This window comes from Bidens hawaiensis, unplaced genomic scaffold, assembly GCF_021521415.1.
Source record: "Bidens hawaiensis isolate Kalapana, Puna unplaced genomic scaffold, B.hawaiensis_p1.1 tig00003488_1, whole genome shotgun sequence".
Lineage (NCBI taxonomy): Eukaryota > Viridiplantae > Streptophyta > Magnoliopsida > Asterales > Asteraceae > Bidens > Bidens hawaiensis.
The window spans coordinates 956,001-975,724 of record NW_027491195.1 but is presented as its reverse complement, the minus strand read 5'-3'; the positions used below and the strand labels follow the sequence as shown (position 1 = coordinate 975,724).

Here is a 19,724-nt window from a genome sequence, read left to right as displayed (position 1 = left end):
AGTATATTTGGCATCCCCTTATAGAAAGGTGTCGTTAATGTATTCTTATTAACGATTTCATTTATCTAAATTGTTGCTATTATTTATTGTTTTGTATACAAGTTGTGGAATTTCATATTATATATCTATTGTTCAAAAACTATGAAATTGCTCACCAACCTTTGTGTTGACAAAATCTATTTATGCAATGTTACAGGTTTGACTTTAGGTTGACTCGAGGACTTGAAGAAAAAAAAACGTTATCGAGACTATTAGGATATTAGCAAAACGAACAATATATTATTTACTATGATTTGAATTTGGTTATTGTATGAACAAGTTATGTGACTCTTTGTGTTTTTATGAATTTAAATGAGTTGATTAAATATTGTCACTTAATAGTGTCGTGTGTGATGAACAATCGGTTGCACCCCGACGTTTCCGTCATGGTCGGGGTGTGACACATATTAAAGGGAAAAAAATGACTACTAATTGGCACGAGTTTCATTATTCCTTTGCTTGAATATAGCACGATCTTCGGGTGATAAATGAGATAAGTCTTTTTTTTTTAAAAGCAAAATCGATATCGGTTTTGCTATTCCCATCTAAACCCGAGTAAATGATCAATTTTAGAATACAAGCTTTCCATGTGAGATACTATCTCGAGCTTCATTATAGTCAAGGAAGTTGATGAGGATCGGACTTTAGCTTTTGCTTTATCTCAACTGATCAGGCGAACATGTTTTAACCGGGTGCCACCAATATATAATTGGGCGTTTTTTTGGTGTGGTGAAAATGATTTAAATTGTTGGTTTTAGTATAAAAATGGAAATTAAATTTTTTATTTTATTTTAGTTTACATAAAGTCTTAACAGATTTCTTTTTCTTTGTATTTTCAAAAAGAACTTCAATGTATTGCAATTTAAATATTCAACGGATTGTAATTTGACTATTATTTATTGTCTTTCCTAAAAGAACTTACACAAAACGCCGTTGTGGGCTTAACGGAAAACATATATGGTGCTTCAATTGTATGAGGCGTACTGGGCTGTAACGAGAAATGGGCTGCCACATTAGAATCTTTAGCGCTGCCTATATTGCCACTACGTGTTAGAGGTGTACAAAACCGGTTTTAAACCCAAACCGAACCGGTTTGGTTAATGACTGGTCAAAATCGGTTTGACTCAAACCGGTTTAGACACAAGATAGGCCGACATGGTCCTGTCGGTTCGGTTCAGTTTATAAACCGGTTTTTCTCAAACCGGTTTGGTAGATCTTAAGGGGAATTGGTTCTGAAACTGAAGGTTTGGGTCGGGTTGGGAACCGGTTTGGGTGAAACCGGTTTTAAACCCAAACCGGTTCGGTTTGGTTTGCCTAAAACCGGTCCCAAACCGGTTTTTTTGTATACCTCTACTATGTGCAGTCTAATTTACATTGTTATTGGTGACATGAAATTTATAATTAATGACATGGATATTTAAAAACTCTTTTGGCTATGTTAACGAGAATGTTGACTAGTCTTTTTTTTTACGCTTATATGATGAATTATTGTTTTTTTTCAGCTTATTATATAATTTGTCTGAATTAATGTTAGATGACTTTAATTTCTTTTTTAGAATTATAGATACGCCTATACCTTAAAACTTAAATGATAAAAAGTTAAGTATAGTATGAAATTTCAAAACTGAAAATAGATTTTTTAATAAAATATTGAATAGTGATGCTTTTCAAGAGAAAAAACACTATTTTTATTTGAATTTTTAATAACTAAAAAGAACATGTTTTTTGAATTTATATATTAACAAAATTCATGTCAATAATTTTAATTTCCTATCATTAGTCTACCATGTCATTATTGAAAATATTCCATGCCATCATAATAACTATCAAAATGACAAACAAAAACTTGGATTAGTAGATGGATAAAACTTGAGTGATCTAAATGAGACAAATTGATACAATGATGAAAGTTGGTTATTATTGTATAAAATTCCTAGCATCAACATTTTGTTGAACTGAGCATTTATATGCAGTTCTCCATTTCATACACATCTCAATAAATACATAGAAGAATTAGGCTTTTCGTCTAATTACACAATACATTTATCCTTAAAATGCAAATAAAAAATAAAGAAGAAAAAAAAATCTTTTCCCATTTAGAAAATCATAATTCATTTTTAATCTACATATTTTATTATCTTTTTAAATGAAATATAGTATGCCAGCTTTGCTTTCCTAACAATGATAAAGATAAAAATAAAGATAAAGAAAAAAAAATATGTATATATGAAATTTACTTTTAGTGATGACGAAGTGACTTTAATGTTACAACTAGGAAACTCAATGGAAATTCCAAAACGGTTACCTTGATTCCTTGCAACTATTTAAAGCCTCTATTATTCTAAGCTTAATTCACAAAGAAAAAAATGTACTAGACTTACATGTAATTTAGTGTCGTCCAAATTGCTCGTCGCTCGTTTGAAAATTGCTCGAAAATTGCTTGCTTATATTTTCGCTCGATTGTAAACGAGTTGCTTTGCTTGGTTCGGTTTGTAAACGACCCAAGCAACGAACAAAGGTTTGCTCGGTTCGACTCGACTAGAATATTTTTAATTTATTTTTTATATAATTAATTATATATGAACAAATATATAAATATATAGACAACACACATAAATACAAGTATACAATTTTTTAAACTCTTTAAAATTTTTCAAATTCCGTCAATTTTATAGTTTTATTTGTTTTCTTCAAGTTTCAGAACACATGAAGTTTGTTTACATGTGCATTATATCTCAGTTGAAATTTATTTTTCATAAAAATTTACAACCTATTACATGTTTGTCTAAAAACTACTAATATGTTTACAAAATATATTATTTACAACATTCAAACTTGTTTCTTATTGAAAATTTTAATGTGAAAAAGAAATAAATAATGCTCGAAAATCGCTCGATGGTCGATTAAAAAATGCTAATTCGATTTTGGCTCGGTTCAAATTTCAAACGTTCGGTTTGGTTGTAAATGAGCCAAGCAACGAGTAAGCCTTCGTTTGGTTTGACTTGGCTCGTGAACAGCCCTAATGATTATCCACGTTTGGTGGTTTGCTGAAGTGTAGTTGACATGCTAGTTACATTTCGTGTAATTTCCAAAATTATAATGATTTTGTTAAAATGATATGTCAGCAAAACCGATAAATCCAAGCGTTGTTGGTCTCAAACGTTGAGGTGGTAAATCGATACGAATTCGGCTGATCTTTTTTTTTAAAATAAAATTTCATTGGTGTTTTATATAGCTATTTTAGTAACCTGTTTATCGTTATTATTATTATTTTTTTACAGAACTACGGTTCTCGTCCATGTGATTTGACTGTATCTATGGTTTTCGTCACTTTTGTGTGGTTTGCAATTTCCACGAAGTTTAATAGCACTTAGGCGAGAATCAATGATGTGTACTAATAGCATTTTCAATCTATTCCTTAAAATTATGTGAGGGGGATTTGTAAATTATATGGTATGGTTATGAGTGGTTGTAAGTAGAAGAGAGAGAAAATTTATATGGGAAAGTTAAATTTGGGGTTTCACTGTAGATACTGTATAATTTTTTAATATTTTCATAAAGTAGTTGTGAGTGAAAGAGAGAGAAAATATGATTTAATTAAACAGAAAAAAGAAAATATAGTGTTTTTTTTAATGTAATTATATGATATATATATATATATATATGAATATAGGGTAGGGAACGGGCTGAGAATAGTATGGAAAAACATGAAAATTTTCACATTAATTAAAATAGTTATTGTTTAAATAGTTACTGTTTCAATTTTCACATCAATTCATTTTTACTTCAAATAGTTATTGTTTAATTGTTTTTAAAAGCATGATACACAAAATCGACATAGGGTGAAAGATCACGTCCTTGGAAACACAAACTTATGGTTAAGTTGTAAAGTCACACATTTTAAACTGTGATTAATCATGTTATTTTTAGTTTTAGCCTCAAACTGATCCATTTTAATTGTAGGACGAACGTGTAATCCCTTAATTGGTTGTTGGTATGCGCAAATGTTTGTTACTTTAGTCGTAAACCGTACTGTTTATTTATTGTGAAGTCTCTTGATTGGGTTTTATTTTTTAAGGATACGAGTAATCGTCTGAAACAACCAAACCTTTGAGTTTTACTACCGTTCATGTTTTATAAAACACTAGTTTTAGTTCAATTGGATGGGTGCGTCATTTTGGACCTTTTGACCAGGGAAGTCAATAGATTAGGTTTCTATTGACTGGGTTGTGTGTTTTCACTTGAAACAATTAAATTTATTAAAAGTTTGGTCGGAAGCAATTTTAATAAGAAAAATCTTATCTTATCTTACAATTCTAATAAAAGAAAATGTTAAAACTTATGTGTCAAGCCCACATTTCACCTAATTTTTAATCTCTCATCTCATTCATTCTAGCTATTTATGGGTCATGGGTCAAAACCATTTTGTCAAATGGGTTATAACATAACGTGGATTATATTAATTATTGAATCAAGTGTCATTTTCATACCTAAGGTTTGACCAACTGCACAACTTTAGTACCTTTTATTAAATTTATTGCAAATCAACACATGGTGTTTCCAAAATCATGCTATTTTAGTACTTTTCGTTAACCCATGTTTGTTTTTTCCATTAATTCTATATTAAATTAATTTACAAGTATTTTGAGAATCACAACTGAAATAACATACCTTATTTATCTCTATCATTTGACAAAACCCGTGTAATACACGGGTTCGGGTTCAAAAGCTAGTGTTAAAATATAAAGGGAGACAAAAATGAAAAGTGTGAGAAGGATTTGTGATCACATAAAAACCTCTAAAAAAATTCCAAGAAATTAATTAAAAAAATCATAACTCAAAATATAAATAAAAAGCGAAAAAATTAAAAAAAAACAAAAAAGTTTCACTTGTCATTCCCGTTTAAAAAAAAACGCCGAAAAGACACAATGCAGAGACAAAAGACATAATGACGAAAATGAACAAAAGACACAATTATAATTAAAAAAAAGACACAATAGACCGCAAAATATAACACAATGCCGAACAAAATATAACACAATGTTGAGTAATGTAACACAATGTCAAGGAAAAAAAACATAATCAATGATGAAAATAAACACAAAACACAATGATAAACAAAAAAACACAATGATTTTCTTCCCTCAACATTATTTTTTTTAAGAACGAGAAAGATGGTGGAAACATTTTTGTGTTTTTACTTTTTTGTTTTTTTTTATTAAATTTTAAGTTATGATTTTTTATTTAATTTTTTACAGGTTTTTTTTATTATAAATCATTCTTTTTTTTGTCTTTCTTTATAGAATAACTTGAACTTTTCAATAAAAGCATATATTGTTTTCTCACTTTTATGTTAACAAGACGAGTGACAGACATGAGGAGCCACTTTACACTCTGCTAGACAATTGATAAATTTGAATCCCAAGCATTTAACAGGCAAATAGAGGTACTCAAGAGGCAAAATTCCACTATAATAAATCCGAACCAGGTTTAAATTTTAAAAACTCTACTCACGGCTAGGGCTGTAAACGAACCGAATGAACACGAACAAGACCTTGTTCATGTTCGTTCGTTATGAAAATAATGTGTTCACGAACACTTACCGAACGAGATTTTATGTCCATGTTCGTTCATTAAGGAAATTAATGTGTTCACGAACGGTTCATGAACACAAATAAAATCGACAGAGCCTAGATATTGAGACCGATGTACTCATCAATAAGAATAATGAAATCATGTAAACGAATCGAATGAACACAAACAAGGGCATGTTCGTGTTTGTTCATTTAACTTTAAAGGAACACGGACACTTGATCGAACAAATATTTATGTTTATGTTCGTTTATTTTTAAAGGGACATTTGTTTTCGTTTGTTTAAAATCTAAGCGAACATAACTGAACAAAGATAAACGAACATACATGAACAAATGTAAATGAACACAAACAAACATAAACGAATTTAAATGTACACAAATTAACAAATATAAAACATTTAATCAGATGATCTATCTAGATAATATTTAATTATTTTCTATTAATACATAAACGAACATAAATAAACAGACATAAACGAACATAAACGAACGTTCATGAACATAAATGAACGAACGAAACATTTGTTCATGTTCGTTCGTTTAATTAAACGAACACAAATTTTTTGTTCATGTTCGTTCGTTTATTAAATAAACGAACATAAACGAACTTCCCACCGAACGGTTCACAAATAGTTCACCGAACGTTCAGTTCGTTTACAGACCTACTCACGGCTCAAGTTAGAAAATAAATTAAAAAAATTAAGCTCGAGACCCATGGTGTAGTTTACACCATTGTATCACTTTCTATGTGACTTCCTTTACATTTCATGTCACCTACCAGGATATGCTTTTCAATTTCTAAGAAACCCCAATGATATTTCCGTAACGTCTTTCTCTATATAAAACCTTCATTCCAATCTTACTAACACCAACTCACTCTCATTTACGTGTCTTTATTTATTAATTATTAATCCCTTAACCTCGACTTCAATCAAAATGGCAGTTAAGGCCACGGGGCTTCCTGAGAAGATCAACCCAAATCATGATCACCCGATCGACGTAGAAGCCGATAACAAAGACAATCTGTTCCCTTTTTACTTTGTGATCATGATGCCTAACACGATTGCCTCCTTTGGTAGAGCCTACCGCACCAACGACTATTCTTTGGCAGTTCTCGGTCTATTGGTTTTTTTAATTTTCGAATTGGTGGATTGCTGCCTCGTGAGGTACCTCGCGTTGCCTAAACACGAGAAATCGAGTAGGAAACTTTGGCTGAAATTTACTATGTGGTTTCTGTACACGGTTATCTCGTTTGGATTTGTGTTTCTGTATTCTTACTTCCTCAGTTCGCAAGTAACGGTGGCTCTGTATGCCGCTATGTTCATCGTTAGTGTCGTTCTGTTATACGAGTTCATAATCGCTGAGCTCGACGGGGATTGGAAGATTAGGAGGTCTCAGGCTTTAGACGCTGGAAAATCGAATCATGCCTATTCGATTTTGGAGAATGTGTAAATGACTGGTTGCATTTCGTGGCAATTTCAAATATGTGTTTACTATTCTATTTACACTCTATTTACTATTCGACTTAATTATGGTTTCATAATTATTAATATCATTACAAATTTACAATTATCATGAACACAACGGAATAAATAAACGAGTAATCATCACTTTGTGGAATCATATAGGATCCGGTTATAAACAATACAAATACAAAACAAAACAAAACAACCAAATTATGTATAAAGAGGGGGGAGGGGGTAATATGTATAAAAATTTTCAGAGGAAAACGCGTAAATTTACACTACTGAGAAAAAATCACAGGGGGTGGGGCCACCAGGGCCATAAAAAAGCTTCCCCCCTATATGAGCCTGTTTGAAACCGATTTAAAACCATTGATTCGAGACAGGTTTGATATTTCATAATTGGTGGTGCGAATGAGCCGAGCTCTAACTACCCCAATAATAGAACTTGAATGTAATGAATAAATGGGTTAAAGAAACCTCCATAAGTTATGATAACCACCCATTCTAACATTTTTTGTTTTGAATTTTATCTAAGCTAATAGTCATACCGCTTCATATTTACCTATTATGAACATTTTGTTGACTTAAGCATTTATGTATAGTTTGAGTGACCATCTCTATTATGTTGTTGCTATAACAAATGCTACTATTTTTTGTTTTGGTTCTTTCAAATCATTTCTGAATAAATAATAGAAAATAAATACAGTAATTTCAATTTCATAGAATAATTAGTCACCTAACTAATCTCTTCTCAAAATCAAAGCATCAATGAAATAAAAATATAAACAAAATAAAAATACTTGTCATTTTCGTATTTTATTCACTATTTATCTACATATTTGGTTTTTAGATAAAAAAAGTAATTATTCACTAAACAAAGATAAAGGGTAAAGAAAACGTGTTTACTTGTGCATCTCTTTTACTCTTCATGTCATGTGAGTTTAATGTTCTTGGAAACTCAATTGAAATTTCCCGAACTGATACTTTGATTGCTTTGCAGATTGCAACTATTTAAAACCTCTATTCCAAGTTTAATTTGTTGGGTTCCATTGTTGATTAGTTTAACAGTTTAACATTTAAACCCGATTTAATTATGGTTTCATAATTATTGATATCATTACAAATTTACAATTATCATGAACGCAACGGAATAAATAAACGAGTAATCATCACTTTGTGGAACCATATAGGATCCGGTTATAAACAATACAATTACAAAACAAAACAACCAAATTAAATATAATTATACATCGACAATATATGTATTGTTACCCCACTTAATAAATAAACCGGCTGAGACACTAAGGGATAACAAACTTCGTTAGGATACAACACGAACGAGACCCGGTGGTGGCGGTGCACGGAGGCAGCCGGCAGCAGCGGCACGACAGTGGCTGGTAACGGCTGTGGCAGTGGCACAGGGCGGCGACAGCGACTTCCGGCGGGCAGGAGGACAACGACAGTGGTAGAGGGAGAGGAGATGGAGAGCTTCTTGGTGGCTAGGGTTTTCCTTAATCACTTGATTATTATGATTAGGTTAACTATTATAATTAGTCAAATCTAACCGAGCCACCAATCCCATCTCTAACTCCAAAGCTCAGTCCGTTTCTTTCCATTTCGTTAACAATGTGTCAATCCCGGCTAACTAACTTAAGTGGGCTTTATGCTCGTCACCCAAGGTGTAACTCTCACGAGTCATAACTCAGTCAGCCGCGTTGACTTAACCGAACCGGTCCATAAAATCCAACAGTCTCCCACTTGGACGGTTTTTGGTTAAGTTCCTCAACGCTGACAGCCAGTGGTGCTCTAGCTACACATGGCTGCCCCCAACAAGTTATGACATTTTAAAGTCATTAACCAAAACATCTTGGAATACACCATTTCAAGATAATGAGCTTATAGTACTCGTTGTCATCTATCCTTTCTGTATAAGATATCAATTGAACTATGAGACATGCATCAGATTCAATCTCATATGGTGTTTATTCATTATTGTTATCGATCTAGAATCAAAATGATCCAATCAAACACACAGTAAGTTTGGGTGAGGCCTCACACTTCACTAGTTTGAATCAACGAGGGGCCACAATGTCTAACTGCTAGATAGCATGTAAAAGTACAGAATCTCATCTTGATTACATACAACTCCCAATGAACTTCAGATTACTCCTAATCAATGCCTTAATAGCTGGCAGTCACACGACAGCGGTTGACACTGATCAAAGAATAGCCTGAAAGTTCTAATAGTTTTGTCCCCTTGAAATCCTAATGATCGTGTAGAGAGAAAGCTGAGTCATTGGTCCGATTAGCTCTACAGCCCTAACACATTCAAAATTAAAACATAAGTGAATTTATATTGGCAAGAACACTCAGCCACAATATAATTAATATTTAGTGCGTCTTAATTTTTTTAAATTCAACAAATTAATATAAAACAGTTTCAACATAGAATACAACTAGTATTTTGACCCCCCATGTTGCGGGGGTGGGAGTGGCCGGTCTGAATGTGTCTGGGAGAAAAAGTATGACAATTTAAAGTAAGCCAATAAATAAATGCAGCTAGTCATGCAAAGCTATAGTGACCAGGTACAATGTTTGAATATTTAGAATGTTTTACACTCTTTCTCCTTAAGACATTACACTTTCATCTTCATTGTTTAGTTTTTAAACATCAGAATACAAAGTACTTAATAGACATTCATACCGTTTACTTTGGACTTGCATCAATTCAGAATGACATTGGCAGAGAGATGCTGGTTGCAACATCTGTAGTTATACTGAACCCTCTGAGGTCAATTGCTGTGAGGGTTAGCTGCAGTTGGAAGTCACGAAAGAAGGCAACCTTTCAAGAAAATGGGGAGTCTTTAAATTTGAAGAGATTAAATCATGCCATCAGCAAAATGTTTCTCTTTCGCACACCACTTCTTACCTATAATTTATTCATTGCATATAAAAAAAAGACAGTAATAATTAGAAGTCAGAACAAAATAAATGTGAATATAATTGAAGGTTGATGGATCTTAATTAAGAACATGAACCTCTTATGTGCAGTCATCACGGTCGTCCTTTTTATGTGTTTCTGCTTGATTTGGGTTATGTTTCTTAGGTCAACTTCCACGGTTGTCGTCATTTGCCCATAACATAGGTGAAGTGCAGGTTCCATAAGGCATGTTTATTATGTTTATCATTATTAATTAATTAACTTAATCTGTGGACACTTATCAGCTTTGGTTTATGCTTTTCAATGATTTCTGATAGTAGGCGTATGCTTGTCATTATTTTTGTTTGAGTTGTTATTTTATCACTGTTGGAAGTATGGCGTCACCTGTACAATGATATATGTTGTGACATCTTGTAACAAACATTAGTTGAACAAGTATGTATGTATCAGTGATTGTAAAGAATAATTTGCTGTCTAATTATATAGGTTAAGAATGCATATTATTTAAAGTATAATACACAAATGGTAATCTAAAAGAGAAATGAAAATGCAAACAAACAAAAACACAAACTAAATATTTGAAGATATGCCAAACAAAATTGGGGATAAATTAGGGTTACCTTTGATTTTGAGTTAGAGAAAAACTGATCTTCATCTTCTTCACAATCTGTGATTTGACACCACCAACAAACGCCACAATTGGCTCAGCAACCTCAAACACAAAGTTAACGATGATTTTCCCCAATTAACACAAGACCCTAAATTCTAAACTTAGATAATGTATATTTCTATTCCAAAACCAAAGAAACACAGGTCGTACATGCTAATGGAGAGAGACAAAATAGGCCAGAGCCACAACGACGCACCTCTATGTTGATGTTGCTTTCACTAATCAAAAGATCTCTACAGCAAACATTAACTAATACACTGTAGCGTTTCGTCATATAAACCCTAAAGAGGAAAACATCTAATCGGAAACTGAGAGAGTTAAGCGAGAACAGCGTAGACGCCAGCATGCTTACTCTGTAGCCAACACATGCGCATCATCATTTCTCTGGGGAGGTCAAAACAAAAGAAAACCAAGCGTGTTAAGGGACTATACCTCCCTTCCCTTCCTTTAATATATACTATCATTATTGTTTACTTATTTTCCTTCTCTCTGTTTGTTAACTTAGTTGCCGTTTTTTTTTCCTGAAAAGCACTTCTGTACCTTTTCTGTCTGCGCCGTGCAGACCACGCGTAGACGTTGGGCTCTACAGTGTATTTGTTTTTGCGAAGACGTTTCATTAAAAAACGTCTGCGCGTCCTCTTCTCCTAGAAGTCTTGTACATGTGACTTCTCACCTCTTCTCCACTTCTTCTTCTTTGTTCCTTCATCATCAGACACTTCACTCTAACCCTTTCTCCTCTCCAACCCTAACCTCTCTTCCTCCACTCCTCCACTGTCTTGGCCGACGGCGGCCTCCACTCCACCGCCTCCACTCCTCCACTTCTCCACCGCCGCCTCCACTCCTCCACCGCCGGCCCCTCCACTTACCATCAAGCTCAATCAGGGTTGACCCGGATGGACCAGGTTTTCACCCGGTTAACCGTATATCACAGGCGAGGTCATACCCGCACCCGATTGTAGACACCTCCTTCTCAGCCGCTGATTGAAGATAGAAGAAATTGGTCTTGTAAATTGACATCGGAATTCTCGAATCAATTGGGGTTTCTGGGTTTTGGAATTTATTTATAAAATTGGTGGGTGTGAATGCCAGGTGGAAATTGATTAGTTAATGGTGTTTACCTTAGAAGTGTTTGCCCATAATGAATGATATGAACGTAAATGGTGTAAGGGGTTGAACTTTCGGACCCAAATTCCTTTATCCGGAGCATGATTTTGAATTGATGATATCTCTCAAATTAAGATGGTGTTTGGGATTGCTTATCAAAACAACTTATTAACTTTTAAATTTTATAAATTAAAAGATGTATGGGTAACGCTATTTTTTTAACTTTTTAAAGAAGGAAAAATGAGTTTTTGATAAGTCAGAAGGGAATGACTTATCAAAACAACTTATAAAAGTTAAAAAGAGGTAATATATAAGCAATCTCGGCCTTTGTTAGTCATTTTGATTGGTTACTTATGCTAAATTTAGATTTATGTTTGAACAGCGGGAGTTGAAGTTGAAAGGTACTTGCTTTTATATAAAGGTTTTGTTTTTAATGACTTATTTTAACAGTTTGCAGACGTTAAAAAACAAACAGTCTTCTTCTTACAGTCTGCAGATGTTTGGTCCACCTCTTCTGCTGCAGATGCCTGCAGATATGGTCCGCAGACTGCAGATGTTTTACCTCTGAAAAAACAAATAGCACCTTAGTGGTAAACTTTATATATAGTCTCAACACTAACAATTTATTTTTGCAATTTTACAATAAAAGTCCAATTATTCGTTTCTTTAAGAGCACATTTGGCTTTCTTGTTAAGACCAAATTTGAATTTTAGTTGATTTCTTTTACCTTGGGCCGGCCCTTGATTAACTTGGATTTTCAAGAGCATATAATCTTGGTCTTATTTTCCCTTAAATAGTAAGAGCAGTGTTTCTGAAGATATGTTAAACTCGTTGCTTAACCAAGGGTTGTAGAATAAAAAATACATCTTATTGTATTAAGAACATATGCCACTTTGTTAATATTCTTCTTCTTCTTCTTCTTCTTCTTCTTTTGAAATATAAATGTGATGATGAGAAATTGAGAAGTGGGTACTTTTGGGTTGATTTTGAAATTTGAGTAACCTGTTAATCTTTTTTAGTGCGTTGCTGCTAGCCGTTAGTTCTTGAATTAAGTGACCACAAAATCATGTTTTTCTTTAACAATGTTTGGAACCACCTGTTGCAAGAAAGAAAGTCATCCCCATATATTGAAGCTAATATATACAAGACAATGGTTAAGGGAAAATTAAACTTTTTTTGGTATATGGTTCGGGTAATAAAGGCCACGCATCACCAATACCCGAGAAATATAGTTTTTCAATCTCATGCCAGAATACAACTCATCAACCCTAAATGCTACAACTTGACCGAGAGTGAAGCACACTACTTGGTGGAAACGACTAACTGTTATAGACAACCACTTCCAAGATCATATAGTATTGTTTAGATTTGTTAGAATGAATCCAACAAGTTCTCATCAATGCTAGAATAAGGCCTAATTACTCATTTGTCCAAGTATTCAGAATTCGAGAGAAACAACATTTGCATAGCTTGACAATTAACACATGTTTCCCTACGCATAATGATTTAAGAGCGAGCGGTGTCATACCAATATTGGTTGACAAGACGGAACTTTTATTTTTATAGATAACTCATGTATATGGTTAACTTGTTTCGAAAAGCTTAAAAAGAAATTAACTTTTTTTTTTTTTGCAAGTCCCCTCTTAATATTAATTAACTTGTTTGTCCACATTGACCCCAAAGAAATAACATTTGGTTGTATATCATAATCAGAATTATTTCAACAAAGATAATGAATTCAACAACACAGCACAATGTACAACAAAATCTGAACAAAAGCATGTTATGAAGGCTTTAAAATTCTCATATATTTTACAGCATTGTTCTTGTCCCCAATTAAATGGGGACAAAATTACCTGTTTTTCAACCCCTTAGAATATTTATAAACTTTTTTCTAATAAAAATGGCGAATCAGGGTTCTAAAAGAATTGGCTAAAACACCCACATAAACAAAAAAACATAACAATTACCTTACCTTCTTCATATGATATTCAGAATCGAGTCGAGCACCCGCCACATGTCATGAAACTAGACACGCCATGTTGCAGTGATCATTAATTACAACCAATCACTATCCACCACTTATAGTCATCTACATTGTTGCGCTCTAAAACTCTCACCCGACAAAAGCGAGTTCACAAGAACCTCGAGCCTCTTCGCCCCACTTGTAGGCTCAAACCGCGTAACATTCCCGACAACTGAACACGGGTCTGAGCCGTTTTCACAGCTCCCGATGCACCACCCACCAGGGACAATCATACCTGGGCCTCGGAACAGGAGTTCAGAGTCGATCCGGTCAAGCACGGGTTCATCTTGGTGGAACTTTCGTGCAAACGGTGCGTTGCTGTCGATCATCTTTTGCATGTCTTCTAATGTGAGGTAGTGAGGGTGTTGTTTCGGAGGGTTGTCCCATGAAATAAAGTGAAGGTCGCTGTTTACAGTGGTGTTTTTGAATTCTTTTGCGTTACATATGACTGTATGAAAATAGCCTTCGGGTGACGAGATAAAATTTGCGTAGTACATTAAGACTGTTCGAGGCAAATTGTCCCATCCCCATATGCAGAAGTCGATGAAAGAGCGGGATAATACCATCCAAGCCGATCCTGGGATAAAAAAATATAAATGCAAAATACATTAAATGCAAGTAAACTATGTGTCATTGTATAATAGACATTTCACAACAGGAGGGTATACAATGAGAATGTTATGCAAGTTATAAGTGACATAAACTTTTGAACTTTTGGATTAATGAATGTATTTGACTAGTGAAGGAAATGACTTGAATTCAAATGGTTCAACTTTCAAGCCGATGTCTTAAACATCGACAATTCATGTGAAAAATAAATAGCTTTTGCATAAAGTTAAAAGGTCTTCATGGTTTTAAAGGTTTCAAAAGCTGGCAAGTTGAACACGAGCGCACATAGTTTTTAGTTATGTGGGAAACGCCCGGGCCCGCCCTACAAGTCCTATAAAAGATGTGAACCCTGTCTTGACAAACGGGAAATCACATACCATAACCCTATCATAAGAATTATCTCATGAATGCAAGCCATGTGAGATGGGCTCTTGCGGTTTCAACGGGTCAATGGGTTGAGTGGGAAGTCATTAGTAGAATAGTAGCCCACCAGCAAAGGCATGAGAAAACTGACAATGGGTTAGGGTAAGCATACCACAACCAATTAATCGATAACCAAACCGAAACCGACAAAACTAACCCACTTTAAAACGATAACCAGATTAACCGATGGGTGGTTTCAATCAAGTCCTGATAGATAAACAAACACGAGCTAAACGAATAACTCTCGTTTATAATAATCAGAAATATAACTCAAAAAACTGATTACAATCTCTCAAACCCTAACTCGGTTTGGTTCTTGATGGACCCTAACTCGGTTGCATCTCGAGTGTCCAATAATGTCTAGTCATGACTCGGTTTATATAGACTAACCTACCTTGCTAACCAAGAGATGACCAATTATAATAACAAAACAATTAGAAAACATAACCAACTATAACCGACTTGACAATATTGGTACCTCAAGTTCACCGACTTGTGACTTGGAGTCCGAAATTACGTCCAAAATTCAAAGCAAGTGATTAACCAAAGAATCGGTTTTGGTTATGGTTATGCATTCCATAACCGATGTCAAAAACCGAAACGAACCAAACCAGAGCTATTAAACAGTATGCACACATATATAATGTCTATGTTCCATGCACACATGTTCAGATTGTTAGATCTTAAGCTGGTAGATGACGACAAAACTGTATGTACATTCTAGCTTGTGTACTGTTGAATTATTCATGATGTATGTGCTTGATTTTTTGTGTTATATCTACATGTATTGGTGCTTTTATTCATTGAGGCACTTCTGTTTCTATAGTCTTTTTCATCCATAGGTGAACACTTTTATTAAAACAAAAGGCATGAACACATAAAGAACATGGCTAATTAACCGATAACCAAACCAAAACCCTGATCGATTAAGAGAATGCCATAACCGAACCACTCGGTTTCGATGGAGAGTCAAAACCGAACAGAAGCTTGCACACACTAAGCCTGGCAATTTGGGCGTGTCGGACAGCTTCGGGTTACGGGTCAGAACAGGATCGGGTCTATAATTGGTTTAAGTTTCTAAGAAACAAGAGTTCAGGTTAAAACAGGTTCCAAGCAAAATAAATTCGTATCAATACAGGTTGTTTTGAAAAAGTACCAATCCACCCCCACCGCCAGGTTAAAATGAGCCGTTTTAAGAAAAGTACCCACCCCACCCCCAGGTCAAAATGAAACGTTTAGGAAAAAAAAAGTACCTATCCACCCACCCCGGGTTAAAATGAGTCGTTTCAGAATAAAATAAAAAAGTCTCACCCGCCCTAGCCCACTCTGGTGGTGGTGGCAATCGGTGGGGAAGACGGAAGTGGTGAGTGTGCTGGTAGTGGTGGCGACAGAGGCTGCAGTGGTGGAGTGGCGCTGGGTCGGTGGCAGCGGAGCGGAGTGTCGATGTCCGTGGCGATGGTGGCGACAAATAGGTGAGGACAAATAATTGTCATGGGTGCTAACCCATTTGGACCTCTCTTTAAGTTAAGTTTTATAGTAGTTACCCGCTTTGACCCGTTGACTAATTTAAGGTTACCATTTTGACCTGTTGACTAATTTAAGAACCCATATACAATTAGTGTTGTGTGCTGCCCAAATTAACCCATTATTGAACAATGGGTCATGATTGCCACATATAATCACAAGCAATAAAAAACCAGCGTTACAAACTAGCTCCAACCCTCCTTAAGATCCTATTTTTTTCAAGGAAAACACTAGGTCTGGCAATTTCTGACACATGTCTGTTAACACGACACGATACGACACCCAGTCTGGGTTTGAGCTAAATAAGTTTCGTGTCTTAAACAAGTTTACTTGTTTAGATTCGTGTCCTAACAGGTTAACTAGCACCCTGTATATAATTTTAATTTAAAAATAAAATTATATTTTATTATAATATGGCAGTATGCTATGTATTTGTGAAGACTTTTGTGGATTTTTATTCAAATATGTCTAGAATTATTATATTAAGTCTTATGTATATGTATTTCTGTATTAATTAAAACTTTTATGAACTTTTGGCAATTTTTGTTTCAATAGATACGTATTATTTATCGTGTACTTAAACAAGTTCCTAAACAAGTCGTGTCGTGTGAACTCGTGTTTGTGTTTTGGTAAAAATGACGCAATTAGTTATCCTATTCGTTCGTGTTCGTGTGCCAAAACAATACAGAATCCAAAAGTCAATATACCAAAGGGATGAACAAGGCTCAACCTTTAGGATCTAATATACCTCAGTAGCATTCCAAGATAAAAGACAGCATGTGCATGGTTTAGCAATTTGCTTACATCCACGGTTTCACTAGAATTCTTGCTATAGTCCTCATGGAAGTTAAATAATACTTTCAAATCAAAGAAAGGCTAGTTCCATTTATATTGAAGAAGGCCAAACATTAAATCGAATATGACAACAAAAGTTCATCCAAGTTAATAAGGTATCGTAAACGTTCTCTTTCAAACTTCAGGTGTAGAATCATAGACCTAAACTAGACCTCAAAAACATATATCAAAATTGACCATAAAGAATTAATAGCTGCACATTGCAAAACATTTAACTTTTTTCAATTTCAACAAACTTCACATGCAAAACTGACTGATTTGGCAATGCCATACTTATATGTCAACATCCCAATGATTTATACTACCTCAATTGAACTAAACAACAAAGAGACAACCAACATGCACAGGCAGTTACCATAATTGGCTAATAATAATAATGAATTAAGACACCTCTGTCACTAACAAAAGATGGCAGACAAACCTGTAAACAACTTAAAAGCTGTAGGCACACTTCTTCTCTGTGTAATCCAAAACACATCAGTTTTTTCGGTCATATACAATCCAGGATCCACTATCACAGGCTTAGCTCTTTGAAACCTGAATCAACACACATTCAAATTCAATTACAAATTATCCGAACCACCTTATCGCATCAATCATTCATAACAACTTACTCTTTCCATCCGATATTACTCGTATGATCAATAAAATTAAGATCCCTAGGTAACGAAGCAAACGTATGTAGCAGATCTGAAACAAACACAAATATCATTATTAACAAAATAATAATCATAATAATAATCAGCAAATTTAGCGTCCGCATCCAATGCTCTAACAATATACCGTCTTGAGTAACAAGCGGATAATCCGAGGCGCTAAGATTAATAAACCAATCCCAATCTCCGCCTTCTTTTAACAAAATGGCGGCAGCGTGGAGCGTATTCGCCACCATAGTCGGTCCACGATACGTCACGAGATTCGCCTTGGTGATCATCACCACATTACCAAATCTCACAAACACCGCATGACTCTCCACAAACTTTTGCAACTCCAGCCGCTCCGCAGGCGAAGATTCGGCATCCAAATGGACTACGTACCGGTTATTCGGGTGGTACAGAGCAAGAAGCGTCCGCCGGAGCATCACGCCGTCGTGATTGGACCCGGATATTAGGTAAGCAAACCTTGGTGGGTTTCGGGTTTCGGAGAATCCGATGGGTTTTAACTGGTGTTCGACAAACACCGAGGTTCCGGGTGCCGGGTAGTAGAATATGTTTCGATTGCCGTAGAGTGAAATTAAGGTTACAAAGAACAGTAGGAATAGAGAGACGGTGGATCCGATTGCAAATGGGTAGATCCATTTTTTCTTTATTGTATGTGGGTGTCTCAGATGCATATAAAAGCTCTTTAATTTCTTCATTTTGTGTTCGGATTTGAAGTGATGGAACTCCGGCGACGGTGGAGGAAGAATATTCCGGTGGTGGTGGAATCAATTGACGGTTGAATTAAGGATGTATGTGGTTGATTGAAGTGGATCAATGGCGGCGTTGGGAGTGGATTTGGAAGTAGAAGGAGGAGGAGGTGAGTAAAGATGGAAGTTGGAGATTGGAATATTATGTAATTAATTCAACTTGTCTGAAATTTGATAGTCTCAATGACTCATTGTTTTATATTAATAAACACAGGATTATTATATGTTTTACATTTATAATTATGATTATAGGTAGGGTTGTTAACTTGTTAAAAGACTTTGGAAAATGTTGTTGGATCAACTCGTTTGAGTTGAGCTGTGATCAATGTCGAAAGGTCAATCAAAAACATTTATAAATTACATTTACTAGCTAGGACAAGTAAGGTGTCGAATCCACAGTGAATCAGTGAAAAGTACTAATCAAGTTTAATACTTAATTACTAATTATATTAAGCGAACAGACGATATCAGGCGGTTTTAAAAATTTTGATTTGTAGATAATTAATAAAAAGTAACAAAACTCTAGGTTTCAGGTCTTGAAGTAAATTAGATTGATAATTAAACCTATTGAATTTATAACCTTTGTTTGAAGCAATAAACCAAGAGACTGGATGTGTAGCTATGTTGATCGTTAGAACTTAATCCAATTGATTGACACGGCTAAACAATAATCTAATTGATTGTTAATCTTAGGCAATGATGAATCACTCAGTATTATGGTTAAGGATACTAGGTCAATGACACTAAGAACTCAATCCTAATTGTTGATGACCAAAATAAATAACCAATAAGCTGCAAATATCATTGATTACCCAAAAGTATGTTCAAGCACACAAACAAAATCCAAAAATAAGGTTTAGAGTACCAACAATCCAATGAACAACTCAACCCTACACCCGGAGATGGTCACGAGTGGTTTAGCGTAGCATAGTCGTCTCGAATAGTTTCCTTGATTCTTGAGTGGATGATGCCATGGATGATTCGGGTGATTAGAAAGTGTTAGAATGGTGGAAGAAGCCTCCAAAAACGTCCAAGTATGATGTGACATCGAAGATAACCGTGTTA

The 19,724-nt window shown here is 34.7% G+C and overlaps 1 protein-coding gene across 1 annotated transcript; it reads right to left on the bottom strand.

Annotated features, from left to right (window-relative positions):
* Positions 1 to 13,681: 13,681 nt before the first annotated feature.
* On the bottom strand, positions 13,682 to 18,762 carry LOC143623491 (beta-glucuronosyltransferase GlcAT14B-like). Its single transcript, XM_077094388.1, has 4 exons — positions 18,035 to 18,762; positions 17,866 to 17,941; positions 17,673 to 17,788; positions 13,682 to 14,417 (listed from the first exon to the last, which is right to left on the bottom strand). The coding sequence occupies exons 1-4, from the start codon at positions 18,606 to 18,608 to the stop codon at positions 13,903 to 13,905; spliced, it is 1,281 nt and encodes a 426-aa protein (XP_076950503.1). The 5' UTR covers positions 18,609 to 18,762; the 3' UTR covers positions 13,682 to 13,902.
* Positions 18,763 to 19,724: the final 962 nt, after the last annotated feature.